Below are 24,190 nucleotides of genomic sequence, written 5' to 3'. Positions count from 1 at the left end.
ATATTATTATTAGCCAGAAATGCAAGACACACAGATGGAGGCGTTGGTCACGGTCGGTGTTGAGGAGGGCGAAGAGCCACTCCCGTCGACTCCAAAAGAAGGCTCCAGTGCGAGTTCGGCTTGGCTTCTGTCATCCACGGGACAAGGATTCTGGAAGCAACATCCGCCCGGCCGTTTTTGTGGCTGTCAGGGCCTCGCCTTAAGAGTTCTCTTGAAACCTTGGTTCAAACAGAAGCATGAGGCGAACCACAGTGCTGCTTTTCTTGCCATGTGGGTTTGACGTCGGTTCCAGAAATCGAGATTGCCGGCCAGACAATTGGCCCTTATTAATACGTATTTATGCTCTGTGTGAGCGAATCGTATGGCAACGGACTTCACGGAACGCTATCGACCTACCAAAAAGAGGCATTGAGGCAGTCCCTGGCGCCGGGAACAAACCATGGGTTCCCAGTCTCGGAAAAGTTCGAACCCCAAACCGCCCAGGGTTTGGGCTGCGCCTCCGGCTAACAGAGTCGGGAGACACTGGCGCTCGTCGCTGGCAGGTCAATTGAAGACTGGACCAGTCCCTTCAGACGTATGCCTCTGCAAGTTCTGCAACTGATGCAGAAACAGTCATCTCTGGCGGTGGTGATTTGATAGCTCATGGTATTTTTGGTCATTGCCCTCCTCGTCGCGATGGGTCGCACGACGCCGAAGAGCAACTGAGAAACCCGTCGAGTTGGACCAGTCGAGTCGGTCGGAGTCTAGACGGCGTTAGTGTCCGATTGAGGGCGATTGTGGGTTTTGGCAGTCGATTCGATGTGTGTTAGATTTGTGATGTGCAGGCCGGCGCGGCGGCGGCGTCATTGTTGCGACCGTTGACAGCTGCACTCGAAGTATGAGATGAGTCTGTGACAAGCCTGAGTATAAAGTATCTTGTAGGAGCTAGATAGCTATCGCAGCTTAAGCTTACCGTGACACTTGGGTAACCAACCTGACTCCAGTCAGTCTCAGTCGTGGCAACCAAACGGAACCCTGGGACGGTCGGGACTGGACGGTGGATTCTTGCCCTGTCCTGATCCTCTCTTCCTCTCACTAAGAAAAGAGAACAGAGAATTCTGCGCATCACACTAGGCTCAGAGTCTTCGCTCTCTAGGATTTCCATCCTTGAAGCATCTCAACACCCTGAGGAATCGGATCCTGCCCGCTGCTGCTGCTGCGCTGTCAGGCTGTCAGCCAGTTGTCACTTCAAACTGGTCACGGCCAACGCTCCACGTTTTCTCTGCTGCCCTACAGAGCGTCCGACTTACAATTGCTTGCGCTCTGGCTGTTTCTTCCCCAGGCAATAACAATAATAATAATTGTCAGTTCGGAGTCTGCGCCTGCCGCTTGGTCACTGGTGCCCGCAGCTCTCGCAGTTTCTTCTTCAACCTGTTCGTTGCCTTTTAGACCGCCACGTCCGCGTCTGTCTTTCCTCTTTGCTTGTCAAGTGAAGAGTCATCACCAACACATCCGCACTATACCTCCACCTCTCTGCCTTTCTTTCCCTCCCCAACTCTCTTGTCTCCTCGTACCTCTACCTCTACCCTTACCCCTACCTCGTACTCGGTCTCGCGCGATATGTCTCTACTTCCTTGAATCAGAGCCACTGCCTGTCTACACCTGCCGCACGTGAGCAGTCTGTCATACTGATCGACCATCGGAACCTTAACGACGCCATTGAGATCAGATCCAGATCCAAATCACTATACAGCCACAACACACCCTGCAATGCTGAAGCTCTCGCAGCTTCTCGAGGCCAAACGGCGCGAGAGCATCGACACCATGGCCGATGTCTCGCCGCCCTCTCGCCAACCTCCCCAGTCTCCATTGACCGCGTCCACACCGGTCTCACCCGCGGTTTCTTTGTTTTCCGCCAAAGGCCACACGCGTTTCTCCAGCTCCGCGTCCTCGTTGGTCTCGTCCCCTGGCCATGGTAACTCTATGGATATCGCGTCGCGAAACCCCTTGACAGGTGTTAAAGAAGAGCCTTGCGGGCTGCCCGCGCGGGACCTCGAGGAGGAATATTTCCGTATGCTGCTCTGCCCTTGCTCCCAACCTCGTTACCTGCCGCGGTATTTAAAGAAAAAAAAAATTCCCTACTAACAGTTGACTTGCAGAGCACTTCGATCAAGGGTTGTCCATATCCACAGTCAGCACTTGTGACGGCTACGACTTGACCGATGCCGGAATGGATACGGCACACTCTCCCAAAAAGAGGCGCTCCGACAATGCCTCTACAAACGGCCTTTCCCGCATTGGCTCTCGGATATCCACCATCTCAAACCGTTGGAAGTCCAAACGGGGACCCGACGGTTTAGACGGAGAATCATTCTCACCACAAATGCGCTCTCGGGCCAATTCCTCAGCATCTGTTTTTGCTGTCAGCCCAACCACCACAACAGCCCCGATGAGCTGGGTCGAGTCCACCCAGATCCCCCCTTCACCTGCAAAGACAATCTTTGAAGAGCGTTTCAGCGAGTCATGTGCCGCGCCGATAGACATCGCCAAAGCGAATTTAGAGGGTCAAGATGAGTCCGCTCCGCAGGCTACCACCCCTCTGCTCCCACCGTTCATGGGCGACGATGACTACCCCGTGTCCAAAATCAACTCACCATTGCAATCACCCTCTGTTGCCGACGTCTCGAACCCCAGTCCAGATGCAAATGCACTTCGGGACCGCTTAGCTGGTCTCCCATCGCCTCCATTGTCCACCAAACCCTCCATCGCCTCTTTCAACCGTCCAAGAGCGAGCACCGTCCGAACAGTGTCCGGGGACGTTCCTCCCTTGACGCTATCCGACCCAACGGACGAGTGGGCTATCCAGCTCGGTCATGCCAATTTCACCATCCAGCCGGAGCCCTACGTTCCGGAAGTCTACGACATCGAGTCATTCCGACAATTACGAACCCAGTGGGACTTGGCGCAATGCAACTTTACCAAGCATTTGGTCCGGACCGGAGAGCACTATGGTATTACATCAAATATTTACCAATTGACCCAGCAAAAATGGGAGTCAATCAATCGCGAATGGAAGGGACATTATGAGGCAATGCTCGCCCAGCTCGAGGCTTCGAACGGGCCGATACTGAGCACGATCGAATCCCACCGCGATCCGTGTGAACAGGTCAAGATTCCAACACTGCACGACAAGAAATTTCCTGAATTGGGCGATGGTGAAATTGTTGGACCTATGAAGATTGCGCCGGCAACCGGGCGATGTCGGGATCGATCACTGAAGCGAAACTTTTTCAGGTTCTTTCAAGATCTGGTATCTCGAGTTTAGAACCACCGCCAGCAACGAATTCGCCACGGTTGTACTATCGCTTTCAAAAAAGCAAACAAGTTGAGAGGCTTATGTACAACATCTTGTGATGTCCGCGCCTCTCAGAACGCTGATCCCAAACACGATTCAGCGGGCATATGATGACTAATGTCTAACTGTTTCCTTTCCTCTTCACGCCTGTGCTATTTATACAGCCACATTATGTTTCATTTTTTATGTTGTGATCTGTGATCCAATAATGACTGATGACGCTCGATGCGCCGGCGACTACTGTCTCGCCGCGCGCAGTCCATTCCTTAATGAACACTTGATACCACTTTCCTTTTTGTGTCTCCACCTATTGCATGATTACCTGATGGACGATCTCTTTGCACCCGACAAGTGGTGCGGTTGTACGTTGTGTCAGTTCCGTTCCTTGCACCTGTATACCTTGCATGAACCGCAATCCTGTGTCTAGAAGGGTTGAAAACAAGAGTGGCAGGAAAGAAACAGTTGCGGTTTGCAAGTGATTAGTTCTTATCCCTGTTATGATACCCGGGAAGGCCTGGCCGGAAGCGAAGAAAGAAGCCCATACAAAAAATCGGATGAGACGTCCAATCTGTGGCGCACTGTGTGTGACTGTACTTCATAGAGCCGTCGGCTCATCACAAGCTGACTCTGTATATAATAAGCATACTCTAATCCCATAATGGACATGAATAATCCAAACTCCACCTCGACTCGCTTCCTGTTTATCACTAACTAGTATAATGATCTCGTCATTCCAACTAGACCCTTGCAGCAGATCTCAATCAAGGACCGCCAGGATCAAAATATCACAACAATAGTCTTTTCTTGATTCCCAAAACCCCAATTCCCAATCTGACCTACATACACCACCAACTTGTACCCATGTACGGCCGCCGGACCACCGACGCACGCATAACCGGCGCACAGGGCCCAGCGTCAGCGTCGGAGGTTTACCACCAACCACTCAACACTAAAAACTAAGCAGTAGAAGCACAGCAGAGGACACCGAGCCAGGACCATAGAGAGGCCATAGCTTCCTGCCTTTTTCTTCCCAGGGTTTAGTTACACACACAACTTACAATTGCATGGGCCGAATAAGTGGGCTGACTGCACCAAACTGTACTGTAGTCTTGGATCCCAGGGAGGATAGCTACCAGGTAGCTTATGGTAGCTACGGAACGGCACGGTAGTTAGCTTAGGCCCTTGAGCAACGTTTCACCGAGTTATCGGACCGTCCGTGCTGCGTGGCGCTTGTAAATTGATTTGGATTCTGCATCCTGCAACCTGGGTGCGACATACTAAGAGTAGGAGGACCTCGAAATGGATCCTCAATCAGCGGGATGGGGGCATTGCGGTCTTTGGTGTTGTGATTGGCTGACTCTACGTGGTACACACCTAGGTACCTAGGTATGTATCGACACTACCTACAGTGTTCGGAAGTCTGACTCTGATTCCTCGTCTGTTGACTTTCCTGCGGGGTATTTCGTACATGATATGTATAGGTACATAGTAAAAGGTAGGTAGAGGAGAAAGATCTGGATCTAGCATCTGGCACATTCATCGGTTCGATGCAGACCTTTCCCATCTTATCATGCGATAGATGCTCGGTGGCGTAATAGACCGCCATCGCCGGGCTAGACTCGAACGATGGTATTTGAGCACATCAATACATGGTATGAGCTAGGCTAGAACGTCCCCGGCTCGGCTCAGCGATCTAGTCCTCAGAACCAAGCCTAGGCGCAGTAAGTTAAGACCACCCTCAACCCGAGTCAGATCTGAAGGAAAGGGCAAGACGGGTCCGGACAGGCTAGAAACAGGACGAGGATCTAATCTAGATCCAATGCTGCCCCCAGATCTTCCTCGCGTCCTCATCACCGCGGAACCGAAAGTCGACGCGGATTACGTCCTGGAATCCCTCGGCCAGAGTTGGTTCTCTGAAGCGTCGGAGGAAGTCGCCGAACGCGATAGCCGGGAGGAGCGTGCGGGATTCGGGGTTCTGTTTTGGTGAGGAGATCTTGTTAGCTCGTGTTTTGTACTTTGTAAACTTGTTTTAGGTGGCTGGATCTGGATGAAAATAGATGGGTAGATAAGATGCATGCGTAGATATCTGCATGTTGGAGTAGTTCGGCGGTGGGAGGTATAGTAGCCCGCGGAGGTACAGGGGCTTAAGCGCTCTTGACTAGTGCAGACAAGGTGGATATGTAGGGGATTGATAGACTGAGGAAGGCTTGACTTGACTTGACTTACAAGGCTTGTGTTTGCGGCACGGACCGCATTGTTGTGCTTGCAAAGCACCGGCGGCGTAGAGAAGTAAACGCAGCGGATCGGTACTTTGGCCTCCTTCGCCACCTCAATCCAATGAGCTCTAGTCTCGAAATCGGCATTTGTGTTGTCTGCAATAAGAGAGGAGAGTAGAGTTAGCGATCAATGGTTAAACTCAAAAATCGATGGTTCGTCTGTTGTGGTAGATGGCTGGACAGGAGGATGGTTGGGTTGACAATATTGCTTTTCAAACCCGCTTCAAGTGCGTGCTCTAACTCAACGTTGGACAGGGATGCAAGGGCTCTTATTTGCGTGAACAGATAGAACGGGGAAATCTAGGAGACTCGGACTCGGCTGAGCATTGTATACGTACCGACGACTACAGACCTTCCGGCTGCTAGGTGTTCTTTGGCCACTTTGATGCATTTCGGTCTCTGATATTCCGTTAGCCATGAGGACAGTCCTGAGACAATGGACCCGGGGACGCACAGTCTTGAGAATGTCTTGATTCACTCTTTCATAATCAAGCGGTTTCAGGTATTCCCAAAAGAAGGTAGATTTACCAGCACTCGGACTACCGCAAAATATCACCAGCTCTAAGGGACTTTTCCGAGAGAAGGGTGGCGCTACTGTCATTCAGACTCTGGCATCAGCGTCAATATCGAGCTGCAGATCCGTTAGACTCACCATCGTCGACGGGGTCAGATTGTAGATACACTGAAGGATCGAACGATTCTACGACTGGCTCGGGCGCAGCGTCAAGAAAGAATTCTTCAGGTGTCTTGAATGATATACCAGCGTTTGCTGCGAATCCACTTGGTGCTGTCAGCGTGATTGTTGGCTTCCCTCCTTGGGATGTTGTGACTTACCGATCAACTGACGAATGATCAGTCGGTCTCCCGGCAGCGTCACCAACAAACACCGATTCTGAAGTCTTGATGCCCATCACGTCAAAGTCGTGATCGTCGATGAACTCTCGCCACATGCCAGCTCTCGGTTTCCGGTAGTCATTGTCTTCCGTCGCGGCGTACACACTGAGCGGTATTTCAAGCTCTCTCATCACAGCTGATACCCGGTCCTTGAAATTCGTTAAGCTTTTCGAGTCGTCTCCCTTCTTATCCTTCTTAAGACTGATCGCTTTCTGGTTCGACATGATGGTCACATGGTAGCTAAACGTGTCAGCTCCTTCAGGCCTTCGCAGGTTCTGGCTGATTCCATCACCTACCCGTCTGAATTTAACTTTTGAAGCTTTGAAGGAACGCTTTCGTGCCACCACTTCCAGTCTGATGAGTTCAGGGCGAATTTCTTCCCCGATTTCGTAGAGACCAAGGTGGAATCCTGGAAGAGTCAGTTGCGTTGGCCCTGGTGGGCATTGAAAGTGTGGCCTACAAAGTCAAAAGCAGCTACTCGCGGCTTATCTGTAGCTTTCTTGCTTTCTTGGCTCGGACCTGGTGTGAACTTGCCGACTATCAAAGTGTCATGTATTCTCCACGTGATTGGCTCCGGTTTCTTTTGTGAGGCAGGTGTGAAGAATGAGGTTGCGACCGTCTCTACAGGGAATCAGCAGCCGTTCTCAGCACTAGATAAGCAGAGCTTCAGGAGCTTCACATACTTTTGACTGAAGTATCAGCCTTTCGTCGAAGTGGTGGTGGAGAAATCGGCCTGGGAGATGCTGCCCGTTTCAGGGCTCCCCCGCCAGGCATTGTGTGAAAGAGAAGTGACAGATGACGAGACTTGAGAATCAAATGCAGATTTGACACTCGATTGGGAAAATCAAGGAGTTCGAGGCATATATCGTTAAGAGTATGACTTCTTCTGATGAGGGAAGTTGACTCTGGACGCACGACGCGCTGACGCGCTCTGAAGTTCACGAAGTCACATGTTCTACCAAAGTTATTGTTTAGTGAACGACATCAATCCAGGAACCTCAGTAAAGGCTCTACGAAAATTTTCTCAAGGTAGATGGATTGATTATATGCTTTTTAGATGTTTATTATCATGAAATCTACTTGGAGACATACTCCGGGGTATAGTGAAAACGCAAATATCGCCTACTTGGCGCGGGTGTCTAGGGCCAGTCGATCAGCATGCTCGAGACGGACAGCTGACTTGAGCTGCTCCCGAAGCCCGAATAGGTGCTGAGAGGCTATTCTCATCAGCTCTTGATTACTGCCGTCCTGGACTGTGATGGCGGCCTGAAGGATATAACCCCCAGTCTTTTCCAAGGGCGACAGATCCCGGAACGAGGGCAGCTCTCGCCGCGGTTCATGTGGTTCCTGGTCAGATTTCGGGTACTGCAGGACACGATGCAGAAATATTACAATGTCGTTATGGATGAAGGCATCTCCTTCGACCACGTACTCGGTGACGAAACTGTTAGGTTGTCAACACAGCACCATCATGTGATTGAATTGGAAACAGGGTACTAACCTATACCCCCAGGCACTCATGGGAGTCACGATATCACCTTTTGGGAGAGCAGCATTGGCCGCCAACCGAGCCGTGATGGTCGAACGAGTGCCTGCCTCCGGAATGTCCCTGAATTCGAGTTTCCATGGCTGGTTGTCGACATCGTATGAACTACCTGCAGCTTGCTCCGTCCCAGACATAGAAGCATCTGTGTTGTCGGACTTTGTGCCGAAGTCTGCTTCGGAGATAGGACCGACGACTTGCGTATAGAACATTTGCCCATTGAGCATCTTGTTAAGCCGGACAAGATCAGCGCCTTGGCTCGCGCCGCCACGCGAGTTGACCAGGCCAGGCTTCCTGGTTGCCTTAAAGATCAAACGCCTTTCTAGACGATGGCAGGGTTGCATGGCTGTCAAGCCAGTAAGCTGCTGCAACAGCTCATGGTGCTGGTGTGAGGGGACCGAGGCGAAAAGCAAAAGCTCGTGCATTCTAGGTAGTAAAGCCGGCCCGGATCCAATGGCAGTTGCAAGATCGCAGAGGAGCAAGGATGATGGCCTGCGGTCGCCGGGTTGGGGTGGGAAACTGTCAGCGGGAAAAGTCGGAACGGAGACTTAATTCCACGTTTCCCGAGTCAAGCGAAGATGAGCTGGAGGTCGACGGTTCTGATCGGATATGGTTCGACGTCGGATTTCTTATCCCCAGGCTTAGCGCTGACTATTATCGAACGCAGGAGCTCCAATGCTGACGCCCTGCAGGCCAGATCAGATGGTGTGACTGGAGCCACTGGACTCGGAGTTGAGGCAATCCCTGCAGGCGTTTCGTCGTTTCGTTACCGTTTCAGCGGAGCTCTCGGGGTGTCACGTGAACCGTTGGAGCTCAATCCGGAGAGGGAGCGGAGTCGGACTGCCAGGCTGGGGGTTGCTCAGCCTCTCGGTCCTGGTTCTGCACGCGTTCTGGTGAATTTCCTGGATAGCAACTTGTAAGGAAGGGAGGGATCAAGCGGGGAGGATAGCGATCCTCCGCTCCAACTCCTCACCGGCGATGCGGGATAGGCAAGTAGGGAAAGGCGGCGCAACGAAGTCGGAGCCCCTTGGATTGGAGAAGTATCTGATGATCGATACAGCACCCGACGAAGGACTGAGATTTACCCCGAAAGTGTCAGCACCCCGCCCGCTAGGCCATGAATAACCGTAATCGCGTTACACAGCCGGTAAGTATTACAGCAAAGATTATCACACACGCTCTGATAGCGCCGTGACCTCAACTTATCAAGCCCTCGCTCCTCTGCTCCTCTCCTCCATCTCCTCTCTCTGCTCAATTCATTCTCCTCTTCCTCTCGCTCTCAATCGCCTTGCTATCTACTGTAAATAATTATAGCATTCGCTTTTCTTCTCCATTCATACCAAGCCCGCAATCCTTTTCAATCCAGCTTCAAATCTTAATCCGGTTAATCCAACTTTTCATTCCAACCACCACATTCAAAATGCGTGCTACCTTTGCTCTCCGAAACGCTGCCCGCACCCCCCTCATCCGCTTCGTTGGCAAGCGCTCTGTCCCTCGTACGTGCCTCACAGCAATGCCACTCAATTCCAGCTGCTAATTGCTCTCAGAATCCGTCGACCACACCCCGCGAGCTCACCCGGCTTCCCCAACCGGTGTCCTTCCTGATTCCTTCGCCGCTTACCGGGCCAAGGCCCAGCAACACGGCCCCCTCGGTCGCGCCTCTTTCACTCAAGGCTCAGTCGGCCGCACCCCTGGAGCTTCCCTCGGACCCGTCCAGCCCAAGGAGGGCCAGTTCTTCGACCGCGCCGAGCTCCCCGCCCGCTTCCACCGTCTCCCCTACTCCGCGGCCGAGATCGAGGCTATTGAGACCGGCGGTGCTAGTCTCTACGTTTGAGTTCGCGAATTGTCATTTACCGAATAATTCAACGATGACGGTCGAGATGAGGCATACGGACAAGTGGCATGCTTGAGACGCGAAAAGGGACGCGCCACGGTCGCTTCCCATTTTCAAGAGACATTCGAGGCTGAAAAGCTATTCTAGTGATTGCGAGTCTCAACGCGTTATCCAAGGCGCGGCTTGACCGCGACCTTATCACATTTTTTTTCTATCCTTTCTATCTCGTGTTCACGGCGCAGGCGGTTTGCTAGTCTTCGTGCTTAGCGGTTTTTCTATTCTTTGGGCGCGCACCACGCGGGATATATTTGATATCAGGGTATCAGGTCATAGATGGCTAGTTTATGAAGTCTGGAAAAGTCTGGAATGCTAGAGGCCAGTCCTCTCATTCATGTCCATATCTTATCTACTCAGAGTAGGTCAGCAATTGATGTTTGACTGAAGCTATTTCCGTAACTCACAAAGTATATGTAAATCCTAATTGACAACGGTCCATGGTTATAAGGGCAGCAAGCACTCGATGCACACGTGCAGCACCTGACGCCAACCCTATAAGCGCGGCATCGCCAGCCAACCGGTTCCTCTCGACAGATGTCCTCATCCGCGCGTATAATTTACTTTATCCTTCATCACAACACCAAGGCAACGCGAACAAGGTCTAATCTAGCGCGTGTATTCAATCAAGCCGATCATAAAATGACATCCAAGAGCAAACCAACCATTTCCTTTACTGAGGTTGACGAGCTCAATAATCCAACATCAACCTACATCTACTCCGCACCATCACCAGAAGCCCCGGCCTCGTCCCTCAACAGCAAAACGAGCGAAATCGCAGGCCGTGTGGATCTAGCGGTATGTACCCATATATTACTCCCGCTCGAGCATCATGTTTGACATGATATTGATGTCAGCATACCTCTCCAACCTCCTCATCCTGGTCTTTAAGTTCTCTACGAACTCTCTTGATCGATGTCTTTCTCCCCGCTGGATATCCCCATAGCGTTAGCGATGATTATGTCCCGTGAGTTTCCAGTCCTTCTCTAGATACTGCAGGTACTAACAAATACTGTTAGGTACCAAATCTTCGTGAGTTGAACCGCGCACCTCATACATATCAACTACCAAGTGGGATGCCCCATTCTCATTCGCATTCGCACAAGGACTCCCTTCAAGCCTTCAGCAGCTCCATAGCCGGTCTCCTGGCTTCACGAGCCGTACTGCAAGGTCAGTGCGAAAACCATGCAAATTCACACCCACCCACCCAAGCTAAACTAAACACACCACAGGCGTGGGAGTCGGCAGCGCCTCCGCCTCCCCAACACACGCTCTCCTCCTACACATCCTACAAGATACATCCGGGCGCATCGCGACAATTTTCTTCGCGCACCGCGTCGGCACGGCCCTCGAGCCAGAGTGCAAGATGTACCGCTTCGCAGCGGACATCTTCAACGATCTCGCTATGATCATGGACTGTCTGTCGCCTGGGATTCCGGCCGGTGTGGCGAGAGTGGGTGTGCTTAGTGGTGCTGGGGTCTTAAGGGCGCTTTGTGGTGTTGCGGGGGGTTGTTCGAAGGCGAGTCTCAGTGCGCATTTTAGTCGGTGGGGGAATTTGGCGGAGGTTAATGCTGTGCGTCTTTCTTCTCCTTCTTTCTCCGGTTACGACTGTGATGGGGAGCTGGCTGACTTGTTTGTCTTGTGCCTCCGCGGATAGAAAGATTCATCTCAAGAAACGGTCATCTCGCTCATTGGGATGCTCGTTGGATCACTGGTCGTCTCGCAAATCACTAGTTTCACAGCGACATGGATCACGCTGATATTCCTGCTCTCTCTACATCTGTCTCTCAACTACGCGGCTGTCCGGTCCGTGCAAATGACCACACTGAATAGGCAGCGGGCAAACATTGTCTTCTCGATGCTCTTAGCATCCGATCCGAACTTCACTTCGTTTGTCTCGAACCATGACCATGAGGGTGACCATAAGCCGCTAAAGCAGCAGGCTGGAGAAGAAAAGGGAAGGCAGAAAATATCAGCCCTAACACTCGCGCAAGTTGCAAAACAAGAGCGGATCTTCGACGCAGGAGGCGCACTTAGATGGTACCCGTCGGCATCCTCATCTTCGTCCGAGCTGACAGCAAGGCCGGCAGCTCCAGAAACGCTCGGGAAATGCGAGATTGGCGTTTCGCTGCGTCGGTTTCTCTCTTGTCATGCATCGGCTACGTCCTCTGGGTCTCTGAGAACTACACTTCCGCTGGAGGATCTGACATCACTCTTTGAGAGCGAGGAGTATATCCTTCTCGTCACCCCATCGGATCGTCAGAGCCACATCAATATACAAATCCTCCTCAAGTCACCTAGCACAAGCTCCAGCTCTCAAACGAGCGGTCCGAAATCCCACCTAAAGGCCTGGATGCATGCCCTCTTAACAGCTAAATTCCTGCGCTCCATCCAGGATTCGAGTGTCGATAAGAACAACGAGGTTAACATCCTAGATATCCTCGCCCGCACCCTAACATACTTGAACAAAGGTCGATTCGGGGCGTATATTGCTGCTCTGAGCGCAGCTGGGTGGGATATCGATGGCGAGCGAGGCGGGTCTGCATTGGAGACGAGGGCTGGTGGGCGGGTGGTCATTTCTGTTCTCTAGGCTTGTTCTTGGGAAACAGCCAGTACGGAATGAAAACAAAGACTGTGTCACTCTTTTCTTGCCCACTGCTTGTTCCAATCTCCCTTTTTCGAAGCCGTACTTCTGTTTTCACCTTCCTAGTTGGATTTGAATAGGCCGGGGCCCCTTCGTAAGTCGGCGGCTTGGCTATGTCCTGCATCTTATGCGAATAAATGAAGCCAGGAGTCGACTATACTCGGCAGCGAACCCCGGCTGCACATAGTAGATATTTGCCCAGGGACTCTACGCAAATGGTCTAAAGGAAAGTCCGATTCTACCAGGAAAAGTGAGTTCCAACTTCTGGGGCGGGGGGCTTGGCTATGGGCCTAATAGCAGGAAACGAAGCAGGAGCGACGACGCTACTATGCGCAAAAGTCGGTTTGGGATTAAGAGCTCGGGAAAACTGTTGGCTTGAAAGAACCCAGTAGAACCGGACTACGACAGTGAAAGCAAAGAATTACAGGACAACTCTGAAGAAGACAAATACCGGGAGAATGAAGGGCCCTCTGATTATGGTTGTATAACTAATAAATCCTAGGCTAGCGCCACGATGAGGTCAGGGCATTTGCATCCCGGGAACCGTACTTACAATATCTCAGGACACTTCAGACAACAAGTAAGGCTCGGGAAACAGGGCTCGTGCTTTTGGGCTAGACGCCGTACCCGTGATGTAATGAGAGCCCAGGTGGGGACATGGCCGGGTATCAGAGATGGATTCGCTGGCTGGTTATCTCCTACCGAGCTCTTTCGACAGGGTTGCTACGGATGTCTAAGATGATCCTAGCAACGCTGCGACATGAACAAGGGAGCGATATGCCGAATATATCGCCAATGCATCCGTAGGCCAGGTCAGCTTCTTTGCCTCATGAACCTCGGAAATGTCAGGGCGCTCCGGAGACGGCGTGTCTTGCTCTTTGATCATGAGAAAGAAGTAAGTACTCCTTGCCGTCCGTCGCCAGGCCGTATACAGTAGTGTCGCTTTCCTTCAACTCCTGGCGAAGTCGATGGACAATCCCATGTACGCAAGACACCGGTCGAATGCCCTAATGGTGCTTTCGCGGGATCCGAGCTCGGCCGCTACGACGAGTAGGTTGATAGGCAACTTCCCTGCCTCGTCGCCGTACCACACAGTGTAGTCAGGGGAGCCAATTAGCGTCACAGGGGAGCTATTCTGAAGGATGCCATAGCTCAAGGCAGCCCCGGCCTCCATGCTCAGCGTTTCGAGACAAGGCTCTCGCTCGAAAGCCGCGTTGCAGTCTTTGATACTGCCATCATCGTTGTGTACATTCGTGCGTTCTTCGAATATAGTGTACTGCAAAATGCCATCACGAGCGCAGCGGGCGATTTGTTTCTCCATGGCGTTTTCTGTCCAGACCACTCTGGCTTGCTTGATCCTCGAAGCTATCTTGCATTAGTACTCTGGCAAGGGCATGACCAAGCCCACTGCGAAATGGCAAGACAACTCATACTAATAAACCACGGCAGCACATATCACTGATTGAAGCTAAGTATAGTCCGAACATCCCAAGGACGTTCTGCTTCTCTGAGACGTATAGCTTGCAACAGTTCCTCTCGCATGAGTGAAGATATCTGGTGGTCTTCACGATCCTCGCAGATACCCTTTTCGAGCTGGGCTGCGAGTCTCATGGCTTCGGCGCGCGAGGCCTCGAAGTCTCTGTGCCACAGACGGAAAGCTTTTTCCATGCCCTTTTCGTGTTCAGAGAGCAGTCTCTTTCGCCTCGCCATCTTGCGTGCTTTGCTTGTTGCTCATTGTGGAATGTCTTTGGAGTGCTTCAAGTCTGAAGGTAAGGACAAAGTTGGGTTCAGGATGCAAATGTCAATCGATGAAGATGTAGGGAGGTCCTAGCAGTGCGAAGCTTGGGAGAGAATTGAACACAATATTCGTTGCGGAAGGAGGGACGGTGGCCAGAAACAGAAACAGCTCACTGTTTCCAGGGCTCTCTGGACGACCTTACACAACGTCGCAATCCTGTCTCCCGGTCCTCTGGTACTAATAGAGAACTTCTATATAGCATTCATAAACAATCTCGATTGCTCGTACCCCTTACTCCGTACGGTTTGCTTTACTATTGTTGTAGGAAAACAGATAGGCTCGGCATGAGTACGCTTTCAATATAATCACACATTGGGTATCTAGACTAGTATACTAAATAACTGCCGCCAATGCCATGTCGACTAAAACACACGTGAGAAGGGTGTATGTTAGATATAGAGACAAGAGTGATATGATATAATGCATCAGGACCCGCCATCTGATGTAAGAAGGGCAAGACCAGGGTGGTCGATCGAGTGAAGTATGCAATCCATGCATTCATGCATCATGCGGACCATCTTTTGAGACTAGTGTGGAAAAAGTCGAAAATCGAAAACTAACGCCAGGCAAATTGCCTCCCATTCCATGGCCATGGACCGTTCTATCTATTCTTTTGCAAAACCGAATGCTCGCTCACTCGCTGTGATGAAAAACGATAACGCCGAATGAAATGCTTCCGTGTGTGATGAAAAATGCCCGTGCATTACGCCGTCCATTCGTATCGTTTCAGGGCAAGGCCTGTTGAGGGCCGAAGAGAAATCATGGTTAGGAGATCGTCGTACGAAATTGGTCATAACGCTCTATAATCTGAAGGTTGTTGAAGGAGTTTTAGAGAAGCGGAGAGGTGGTGGAGATGACGCCGAGGAGACGTGCGGCGGGCCCTAGTCAGTCGTCCGGGGTGTTGCGCATGCTTTGGCTGCCGTTGCCGCGCTTTTTGAACCCGAGTTTCATACCCATCTTCTTCCAGGGGTTGTCAACACGGTTCTTGGGGCTGCTCGCCTGCATGCTGGGCTCACTGGAGGGAGGTGTCGTCGGAGGAGTCATCGGCTCCCCGGCACTCGACTGCAGACTGCCAGAGTCGTCCGTCAAGCCAGCCGACCCCGAATCGTTACTCGCTGTACTCGACGGCTGGGTTGACGATCGGTGAGAGGACTTGCCGAGAGAGGTAACCGCGTTGAGGGAGAAATTCGAACGAGAAAGGTGAGAGGGCGGGCTCGAAGAAACCGGCGAACCAAGCTCTCTCGAGGCACGGGGTGAAAGGCGACCAGCTTTGGATCGGACTCGCTTTACAGCGTGCTCGTCGAGACTAGAGTTGGAGACAATCGTAACGCCGCCGTCTTCCTGGAACAGCGGTTCTGAGAGGGGGATTACATGAGCGGAGGATGAGTGGGCGTTCAGAAAGGGCATGAAGATCGACTCCTCCATCAAATCGTGGACAAGTTTGACTGCGGCGTCGAGCATCGAAGGGAGCGGAGGGGTAGACTCGTTGGCATGTTGGAGGATATCGTCTCGAACCTCACTGGAAACATTGATTTCACGCGGAGACCCGGGAATAATATAAGCCGACAGAAGCCGCGACCAGAGCATACGCAAATGCCGGCTTTCTGGGCAGTCGGCCGTGACAGGAAACTCTGCAAGTTGACGGCTGAGGTTCTCGTAGGCCTCCCGGTACCGCTTCGCATCTAGTGTGAATTCCAAAGTCTCGAGGCAGTGGTTCTGCGAGAGGTAGGCCATAAAAGCACTGAGCGTGTAGGGAGCAGGTGCCGTGTTTGCGAGCACCTCATCGAGGGTCGGTCGCATGGGACAGAAAGTGCCCTGAGGTACAGCCAGACTATGAGGACGTGAACCAGAAGGGTCCATGTCCTCGTCCGACTCAGTATCCGATGATGAGGAGGTCGGGGAGAGTTCTGGGGTGGAACTGGGGGTGCTGTGCCAGAAAAGTAGAGGAGGGTGCAAAGATCTCTTCTTCAGCATCTCGCTTAGCGGTCGTCCCCTGGTTTGTATATATTTTAAGAGTGAAATAGTTGCACTCTTCCCCTTACCCGAGACAAGGGAGAGTGAGCCTGTCTCGCTGGGGACGTTCGGAAGAGAGGAGGTGGAAGACAGGTCGGCGAGGTTGCTGACCGGACAGAGCGACTCGTTTGAAACGAATGCGAGAAGCCGAGAGAGCGGGAGGTGTGTGACCGGCGAGAGATGGATCAGATATCAAGAGGAGAAGCGAGTAGCGACGAAGGCTGGAGGAGAGGGCGGGCGGTTAGTGAGGGAAAAGAGAGCGATGGAGCGAGAAAGATGGATCATTGGTGGGATAAGCGCATCCCAAGTCATACAAAACTAAAGCATAGAGGGGAGGGAAAGGAAAGATAAGGAAGGAAGGTTAACAATGACGCGGGCAAACAGAGACAGGGAGCAAGGAGGAGAAGGCATATAACAGAGAGAGAGGGTCAGAGTCAGAGGGACTCAGACACAGAGCGGGTGGAGCTGGATTGGGAGCGAAATGAAGTGAGAAGTGATGTGATGGCGCTGATCAGCCAACTTCTGCTGGGGCCCACTTGGTCCGAGGCCAGCTTAGACTAAACTAGAGGGGCTAGCGGGGCGGAATGCCCAATCAACGCCGTTTGCTCCGAGCCAGAACCTGGCGGGCGTCCTCCTATCAGGCCGAGGTCGGCGCCCCATTCTGATAAGACGATTGGCCCAGAATGATGACAACACTGATTGGAAAGATTCAAGACTCAAGACCCAAACTGAGAGGGAAAAGTCTGGAATGGATGGATCATGGATTCCTGAAGATCATCCATCCAATTTTTGTTGTTGCACCCAGAACAGAAGAAATGTCGAAACTCACCCAGCTGTGATATCATGCAATCATGCAATACAAGTGCGACAGAAGCCTGCAAGAAAACGCAAGGAAGGTTTGGGTAGGGTGTCGATGTGATAAATCGCTCAGCTTGCGGCAGGCGATGGGATTAAGTAGAAGTAGGAGGCGCGAAACAAGCTATAGTACAGTGGATGTTTGTGTATCCAAGGGAAAAATTGAGGGCATCTACAGTTCAGGAACAAGGACATGCGCAGATTTTGTAGGGACACACAGCCAAGCCGAAGCTCAAGGGTGGCAACAACGGAGAAAAAAAAATACATTAAAGAAAAGAAAATAGATCGGGTGACGAGACACGAGATATGAACGGGCCGAGATCAAGCGTCATGAATGATTCAATTGCGTTTAGTCTACCCCTACAAGGCTTTTATCCCTCTGAGCTTCTTTGAACCAGACTGGGGAGGGCAGTCTCAGACTGAAAGATTGGCTTTATCTCTGTAACTCTGCAAGCCATTATGGTGGAACTTTCCGAGGGCCGAACTGCTGCTGCGACAGGAAAAGCAACGATATCATCCTTCAAGAGTCGTTGAGTTCCCTGAAAGGCTGAAGGGTCGTCAAAGATTCAAAGCGACCTCAGTGCACCACGGCCTGACTGGGGGGTGCCTCATGCGCTAATTGGGGCAAGCGCTGAAGGATCTGCGGATCGCCAAGCAGGCGGTGCATATTGAAGCAAGGAGATGTAATGCACTCTGTCTATCACTTTGATTATGGCTTATGCAGCGGACTATAGAATGCCGTGTCATTTAAAATATTTGCTGTCTTCTATCTGCAGAATTCTAGAAACAAGACCGTGGCTAAGCAGGGTCGGACAGGCAGTCGGCCGGTTGCACACTGCGCCGTCTGGCGTTTGCCTGGTCTCACCCAAGACTCTTTGCAACGACTTACAGGGCCACTGTGCTCTTGCCTAATCAGACCCACACTAAGCCACAACCGTCTAGATCGCTCCGATCCTGGCCTGATGCGGCGATGCCAGCTCTGCCTCTCTGCCTCTCTGCTGTGTTTGATCTGGCGCCGAGCTCACCCCATCCCTGCTGCCTGGCCTTTCATGGGCAAGCCCTGCAAGGGCCTGCAGGCTGATGCAGCATTGTGCTACATGTAATGTGTCACAGCAACGCCCACAATATCAGGCCACTGCTCGTTCTTTAACAATGATGACAATTCCATCGCAACTTCGCAAGGTCCCTTCAGAGTGGACACTACTCGACACAAAAGATAATACTCTGTGGTGGTGTCTTAACCACATCGAGTTTGCGTGCGGCGAAACGAAGGAACAAGACCAGACAAGGAAAAAGCAAAGAGAGGCTAACATTTTCCAGAACCCGGCAGAACAGGCAAAGAATTTTCAAAGAATGCGACCAAACTAACCCTGCAGTAGCCGAGTTGGAAGCCCAGCGGCCGACCAACCAGTCAGCGACTGCAGCCCACGGGCCTTGCGTGGCCATAACTGCGGGGGCGTGGAAGGATTGTGCGCGGCCTATCAGCAGCCGACCGGTGGCGCCCAGCACCCCACACCGGCCAACAACGTGATCTCCTGCCCGCTCCCTACTGCTCACGCGATTTTCTCCTTCCTTTATGAATCCATGGCAGAATGCTGACTGGAGTCTTGACGCTGAACCGGTCAATTGCACAAATGTGCTTACGTACCCGTGGAGATCGGTGTCACACTGCAGTCCACAGCTATCTGGATAGATGGCAGAATCCGTGACACAGCAGGCGACTCGATGGGCAGACTCTCCCTTATCAGGAACAAGCATTGCATCACGTCATTCTTCGAGATCTTCAAGGTTTGTATCGTGCGATATGCGCCGATCATCGTCAACCAAACCTTGGAACACCCTCAGTCCGTGATTTTCATGATTCGCATGATTCGCATGATAATCAGGGCATCTCAGTATTCAGTCCGCTTTGTATCGACTCTGCAGCCCCTCGTACTCCGTACTCTCACAAGGTCCTCTCACCGTAATCTTAGAGGCCGAGTTATCCCCAGGAACGGCTTCTAGAACATTGCTCGAACCGCCGTTATGGAATCGGGCAACCCTTCAAGGCAAAGCGGTGGCAACTTGATGGTGTAACCTGCGCCGTTGCCCTATTGCCTACAGAAGAATATCTTCATCATGATGCCAATGCAGTCAGCGCCTAGCCAGAGTATATTAAAGACTTTCCTGAATTCTCCGACTACTCAATGAAGTCCATACTCTGTATAGAGGGTCCGCCTTTGACTTCCGTGCCCTGCTATACTCGGCAGCCACCGCGGCTCAAAGTCTCAAAGAACAAGTCGGTCTATCTGTATGACTCGAGTAATAATGTTCCGGAAGACAAGACAACTCCGAGGATGACGAGAAGATCGATGTCTGACTACTGGTTTCCATGGAATCGAGACTGCGATCCACCGACAGGGTCCCGGAGCATATCCACCGCTCCGACTCGGCTGCCAACCCTATCTCGACTAGAAGATAGCATTCTGATTCTGTTTTTCTTACTCTAGATTATAAAGTGCGAAATACAGTTCCATCGATAAACTTTGCCAAATAACAATGATCTCCGAGCGACAATCATTCACTACTGAAAAACTCAGTTCGTCAGTAGGAACATGCCATATTCCTATTATTGCAACCTCGACCTCTATGCCTACCCACTCCGAGGTTATCCGTCGGCAACTCAACATCCAGAACACAATTCTAGACTCTGTGGAGACGCTCAAGTCATATGAAACCATGATTATTGTTGTTTTGCTCCACCAATTGGTATCTTTTATGTAACTTTCTCCATCCTTCCCTCTACCGCTGCGATCTACGGAGCTCGCCTAACCTAGCCTTTGGACCCTCTGCAACGAACAACCTCCCAAAAGAAACATAAGAAGGCGGATCTTGAAACGACATGCAGTGGGCACGGACTTGTTGCCGCGACTATGATGTCATCCATCCGATTTGGCTGAAGATCATTCAAATTTTTGTGTGTCAACCGCGTCTTGAAGACTGACTGAACATCTGAGAAGTTGCTAGACTTCGAATCACGTGACTTGGAGGCGGCATCTTCCGCCCCTCCAGATTGTCCAGACTCTTCATCACTCCACGCACCAGCCAAAAAGTCAAATCCCCCAGTCTAGAGTCCAACGAGGGCAACGATCCGACCATTCGAATGACGCTAGCACAGAAAAAGGAAACAAAGACAAGAGCCCTCCCTCCGTGCAGAGTACGAACAGACCTCAACCACCGGTGGCTTGACTCTTGACTCTCCCCCGCTCGATTTGCCGACCAGCAGCTGCATTCCAACCCAAGATTGGTCACTGTAGCTACAGCCAACTTCTCAACGGCCAAATAGACGTTTGTTGCCGCCTGCGCTATGACGGCATTGTCAACCAGCTCATTATTGCGCAATGTCCATGCGGAGGTGGTCGACAAGCTACTGCACTGCAGCGTTAGCTGGGCGATGTGTCAGAATTGAATCTGAGACTCGCTTCCTACTCGCCGTTGACAAGATACCAGACAAGCAAGTGTATTGGCTCGCTGGCTTATCCCCTGTCTGCCAACTTAGACGAGACTGAATTAAGACCGGCTCGCGTCAATCCAGGATGCGAATACCTGTACGGGGAGCTGGAATCTGAGCTGGGGAGCAAACAGCTAGTGAAGCATCAGGTATGCAATGCAGGCTGAGAAACGACAGGCACTGCATGTGTGCCTGCAACCCAAAGCTTCAAATGGACTCTGAGACTCAGGTCTTTCTTGACATCTCAAATGCAAGAATGGCATGATCGATTACTATCTCGCCCGATGTCTCGGCGAAGCTCACAAATTTGCGACGCGACAGCTTCCCCGGATCAACTTCCTCCACTAACCTCAGCAGCTCAGAATAGAATCCCCAGACCCCTTTCGGCAGAAGGCGCAGCATCGGTTCTACCCCGCTCCCGTGATTCCACATTCTATCTGCACATGGCTCCAATAATGACTCGAACAATAAGCTCGGAAACGCCGGCACTCCTAAACCTCCGACGATTAAAGAAAGAAAGACGCAGCTTCAACCCCGCTATTTGGGCCCAATTCCCGATTAGCATCTTCTCTGCTGCTGCAAGCCTGCAGCTCGCTCGCGAGTCACGACGACTAGTGCCCATGAGGGCTAGCGCCGACGAGCCAGAACGACAAAGACAAAGGCAAGACCTCAAAAGGGGCGTGGCTGACACCTGGTCGAAATCCCAACTTCCTGGTTTGAACCACGGAGTAAGGTTTACCGCCGTGGCTTGCTGACATGGGACTTTCAACGCTCAAGTGGTCTACGACTCTGTACTATTGGTCATGCGCTGGTCAAGCCTGCGGTCGACGCCGTTAAACAATTGTTTTTACTAAGGGATCGCAAAGTCTGTCTTTGTTTGTCTTTCGGCTCACCAGTCTTACCACAATCACGGGTCGACGATCCCGGCGACGCCGATGGCAAGGCTCGCCTGTTTTCACTCTCTTTGGTCAGTTTGTATTACTCGGGTTCGGAAGCGAGGGTCGCTTAGAAGGTAAGTCCGAACTTGGCTCGGGTTCTCAACGTCGGTCTACACTTGCGGTGTGGTGAAAGCCTCGCTTCCTCCGCCTCAGTGGCCCTTTGACACGGGTCCAGTCCGAACCTCAGGGCACCTCAGGGCAATGAAAGAACGCCCGGACGAAGCTGCGCTATCCGTCTTGCTCCGTCTTGGAGGTTTGGTTCAAGGAACTCATCCTGGCCTGTCGTGCAGTTCGGTTCCCAGCCCCCTAGCCCTAAATTAGAGTTGCGGATTGAGTATTTGAGTTAAGGTGCATTGCGAAGCAGCTCTTTCTTTTACGATATCCAGGCGTCTGGGACCTTCGAAAAGGGACTTGAGTCCCGCATGCCTTTCGTAGTCTTTCCATTTTGCTATGTCGTGGCTTCAGTGCCTACTTCTTCGACATACTCCGTAAGCCCCACGAAGTACATATACAATTCCATATTATATATACATACTTCTCAATTCCATGATCTATATTGCCCTGGAACTTAGGCAGGCCCTCTTGGTTGGATCACTTACTTACCCTGCTTTTTGCTTCAGATCGTCGAAGAGCATTACGCGTCGTGTAAGCATATTGACGCCATGAACATGAATTTCTTCTCCTGATGGTCGTTGAACATCGGTATGTATAGTCCCATACTGCTGTGTTCGATTCTAGGTAGGTACATGTGTGTACGTGCACGGACTCAATGCGTCTGTCAATGGGGGTTACATATATTAGGAAAGTCAGGTCTGAATGGATATATACATATATATATGTTGCGCGTCACCGGACCATATAACCGCCGCTCATCGTATTTCCTCGACATCAGGGTCCATCGCGTCTATCAACGGAGGGTAGCATTTTCTACGGAAAGGGGTCTGCGAGAGCGAGCGAGAGAGATATATGTATGCCACCCAACCGTACAACGCCCGCTCATCTCATCTCCCCGACATCGCCAAGAAACAATCAAGTAGACTGGAGTTCATTGCATCATCAATGGAGGTTGGCACATGTAGGAAGACGCCGGTCTACAGATATATATATATGCCCCAGTCCACGTAACCCCCCATGCTGACTCCCCCCAAGACACCACCAGACAACAATCGGCAACTATAAGATTAGCCTAGGCAGAAGAATAATCCTAATGCTCTGGCACGCTACAGTACGCGCATCGGTGATTCCACAAGAACCGAGACCCGAATCCGAACCCGAGAACGGGCGTCGCCTGATTTAGTCAGGAATTCCGAGCACCTTGGTGCTTATTGGACCGGTCCAGTACAATATACTAGCAACATACATCTATGGCTGTGGTGTCGTCGTCTACTCGGCCAGCATTCACCACTACTTGATAGTAGTTGGTACTGACAGGGAGATGATTCGTACGATAAGTAAGATACGTAGCGAAGGACGGAGTCGGTATGTAGTACTGGGTCGTTTAGCTAGAATATGCGTACTAAATCGAAATGGAGCAATGTATGTATACACGGACTATTATTGTAGTAAGTAGTACTCTATGCATTGTCACATCACGACCGAACAACAAGCGCGGCCACATGCCGCGCCAACTAATGCAAAAGATTGATGCGAGACGGAATGCGAATGGTGACGGTAGACTGTAAATTAGCTGATCGAAGAGGGTTTACTCAAGACACGACGGAATGGGAAGAAGTAGGTAAGTACTGTAACTGCAAGTAGTAGGAGCGCTCTTTAATGAACAATGATGCAGGCAAGACAAGACAAGACAACTGATGGCGCGAGCACGAGAACAAGAACAGGAAACCAAGAAAGAAAAGAGGAAGGACGAGGCTCAACAGGCTGCGCGATGATGCTGCAGACAGGACAAAACGGCGCAGAACAGAGCAGAGCAAAGCAAAGCAGAACCAACCCTTGCAAACTCAAAACTCCTGATCGACGAGAATTATCCGCAGATATTGCAGGCGACAGACAGTTAGATGCTAAAAATGCCACATAGATCGAGGACTGGACTGCCCTGAACGGAACGGAACGGAACGGAACGCGCGAGGTTTTATCCATCGGATGCCAAAACGCCTTGCTGCCATCGTTAACTTCTCCATGACATAAATCGTAGAGCTGCGAGAACAGCGCGACGATGATGTCAAGGGTGACTCGTGAGAAAGCCAGGAACTCGCGCGGTCGTCATATACTCAGAATCAGAATCAGAACAAGATGAAATCTAGAATTATATGGCTCATGCCAGAAATGCGGACAAAGCAGTGCAGGAATAGAGACAACCAAAAGACGCACAAAAACAAACTCAAGTTCGCCGTTCCAAAGCCGTAGCACCATAACGAGTGAGTGATGGGAGCATAATGACGAGAAGATGTAGAGGTGAAGGAGGGTTCGCTCCGAGAGGTCCAGCCCGCTTCAGAATCCAACTAGCCTTGACGATTAGGCAACGAAACAAAGTCGGAGCGGTTGCCAGCGGGCCCGTCG

The 24,190-nt window shown here is 51.5% G+C and overlaps 10 protein-coding genes across 10 annotated transcripts; 5 read left to right on the top strand and 5 right to left on the bottom strand.

Annotated features, from left to right (window-relative positions):
* Nucleotides 1–53: 53 nt before the first annotated feature.
* Nucleotides 54–678, top strand: BDV17DRAFT_35009 (uncharacterized protein). Its single transcript, XM_073764391.1, has one exon. It carries the CDS (start codon nucleotides 237–239, stop codon nucleotides 549–551), a length of 315 nt encoding a protein of 104 aa, XP_073617470.1. The 5' UTR covers nucleotides 54–236; the 3' UTR covers nucleotides 552–678.
* Nucleotides 679–1,447: 769 nt separating this feature from the next.
* BDV17DRAFT_35030 (uncharacterized protein) lies at nucleotides 1,448–3,423 on the top strand. Its single transcript, XM_073764393.1, has 2 exons — nucleotides 1,448–2,050; nucleotides 2,139–3,423. The coding sequence occupies exons 1-2, from the start codon at nucleotides 1,750–1,752 to the stop codon at nucleotides 3,302–3,304; spliced, it is 1,467 nt and encodes a 488-aa protein (XP_073617469.1). The 5' UTR covers nucleotides 1,448–1,749; the 3' UTR covers nucleotides 3,305–3,423.
* Nucleotides 3,424–5,144: 1,721 nt separating this feature from the next.
* On the bottom strand, nucleotides 5,145–7,278 carry BDV17DRAFT_289488 (putative DNA 3'-phosphatase Tpp1; the record flags this gene model as incomplete). Its single annotated transcript, XM_073761676.1, has 9 exons — nucleotides 5,145–5,309; nucleotides 5,561–5,706; nucleotides 5,949–6,009; nucleotides 6,065–6,204; nucleotides 6,263–6,390; nucleotides 6,445–6,744; nucleotides 6,801–6,913; nucleotides 6,965–7,125; nucleotides 7,188–7,278. 9 exons carry the CDS (start codon nucleotides 7,276–7,278, stop codon nucleotides 5,145–5,147), a joined length of 1,305 nt encoding a protein of 434 aa, XP_073617468.1.
* A 348-nt stretch (nucleotides 7,279–7,626) lies between these two features.
* On the bottom strand, nucleotides 7,627–8,472 carry BDV17DRAFT_280595 (mediator of RNA polymerase II transcription subunit 18; the record flags this gene model as incomplete). Its single annotated transcript, XM_073759908.1, has 2 exons — nucleotides 7,627–7,948; nucleotides 8,006–8,472. 2 exons carry the CDS (start codon nucleotides 8,470–8,472, stop codon nucleotides 7,627–7,629), a joined length of 789 nt encoding a protein of 262 aa, XP_073617467.1.
* Nucleotides 8,473–9,467: 995 nt separating this feature from the next.
* BDV17DRAFT_289486 (alpha-ketoglutarate dehydrogenase subunit KGD4) lies at nucleotides 9,468–9,881 on the top strand (the record flags this gene model as incomplete). Its single annotated transcript, XM_073761675.1, has 2 exons — nucleotides 9,468–9,543; nucleotides 9,595–9,881. The coding sequence occupies 2 exons, from the start codon at nucleotides 9,468–9,470 to the stop codon at nucleotides 9,879–9,881; spliced, it is 363 nt and encodes a 120-aa protein (XP_073617466.1).
* Nucleotides 9,882–10,385: 504 nt separating this feature from the next.
* On the top strand, nucleotides 10,386–12,685 carry BDV17DRAFT_258164 (RUS1 family protein). Its single transcript, XM_073757274.1, has 6 exons — nucleotides 10,386–10,733; nucleotides 10,793–10,902; nucleotides 10,955–10,967; nucleotides 11,042–11,105; nucleotides 11,168–11,508; nucleotides 11,593–12,685. Exons 1-6 carry the CDS (start codon nucleotides 10,473–10,475, stop codon nucleotides 12,523–12,525), a joined length of 1,722 nt encoding a protein of 573 aa, XP_073617465.1. The 5' UTR covers nucleotides 10,386–10,472; the 3' UTR covers nucleotides 12,526–12,685.
* A 2,385-nt stretch (nucleotides 12,686–15,070) lies between these two features.
* BDV17DRAFT_34868 (regulator of G-protein signaling domain-containing protein) lies at nucleotides 15,071–16,492 on the bottom strand. The gene has a single exon (XM_073764388.1). It carries the CDS (start codon nucleotides 16,349–16,351, stop codon nucleotides 15,263–15,265), a length of 1,089 nt encoding a protein of 362 aa, XP_073617464.1. The 5' UTR covers nucleotides 16,352–16,492; the 3' UTR covers nucleotides 15,071–15,262.
* Nucleotides 16,493–18,301: 1,809 nt separating this feature from the next.
* Nucleotides 18,302–19,266, bottom strand: BDV17DRAFT_34878 (uncharacterized protein). Its single transcript, XM_073764389.1, has one exon. It carries the CDS (start codon nucleotides 19,001–19,003, stop codon nucleotides 18,446–18,448), a length of 558 nt encoding a protein of 185 aa, XP_073617463.1. The 5' UTR covers nucleotides 19,004–19,266; the 3' UTR covers nucleotides 18,302–18,445.
* A 1,622-nt stretch (nucleotides 19,267–20,888) lies between these two features.
* Nucleotides 20,889–22,061, top strand: BDV17DRAFT_34916 (uncharacterized protein). The gene is made up of 2 exons (XM_073764390.1): nucleotides 20,889–21,396; nucleotides 21,513–22,061. The coding sequence occupies exons 1-2, from the start codon at nucleotides 20,984–20,986 to the stop codon at nucleotides 21,742–21,744; spliced, it is 645 nt and encodes a 214-aa protein (XP_073617462.1). The 5' UTR covers nucleotides 20,889–20,983; the 3' UTR covers nucleotides 21,745–22,061.
* A 1,338-nt stretch (nucleotides 22,062–23,399) lies between these two features.
* Nucleotides 23,400–23,918, bottom strand: BDV17DRAFT_34812 (uncharacterized protein). Its single transcript, XM_073764386.1, has one exon. The coding sequence runs from the start codon at nucleotides 23,768–23,770 to the stop codon at nucleotides 23,444–23,446; it is 327 nt and encodes a 108-aa protein (XP_073617461.1). The 5' UTR covers nucleotides 23,771–23,918; the 3' UTR covers nucleotides 23,400–23,443.
* Nucleotides 23,919–24,190: the final 272 nt, after the last annotated feature.

The sequence above is a fragment of the Aspergillus undulatus genome (assembly GCF_047715775.1).
Source record: "Aspergillus undulatus strain CBS 261.88 unplaced genomic scaffold BDV17scaffold_13, whole genome shotgun sequence".
NCBI lineage: Eukaryota > Fungi > Ascomycota > Eurotiomycetes > Eurotiales > Aspergillaceae > Aspergillus > Aspergillus undulatus.
Note: the sequence above shows the minus strand (reverse complement) of the source record. Positions and strands in the feature narration are given on the sequence as shown.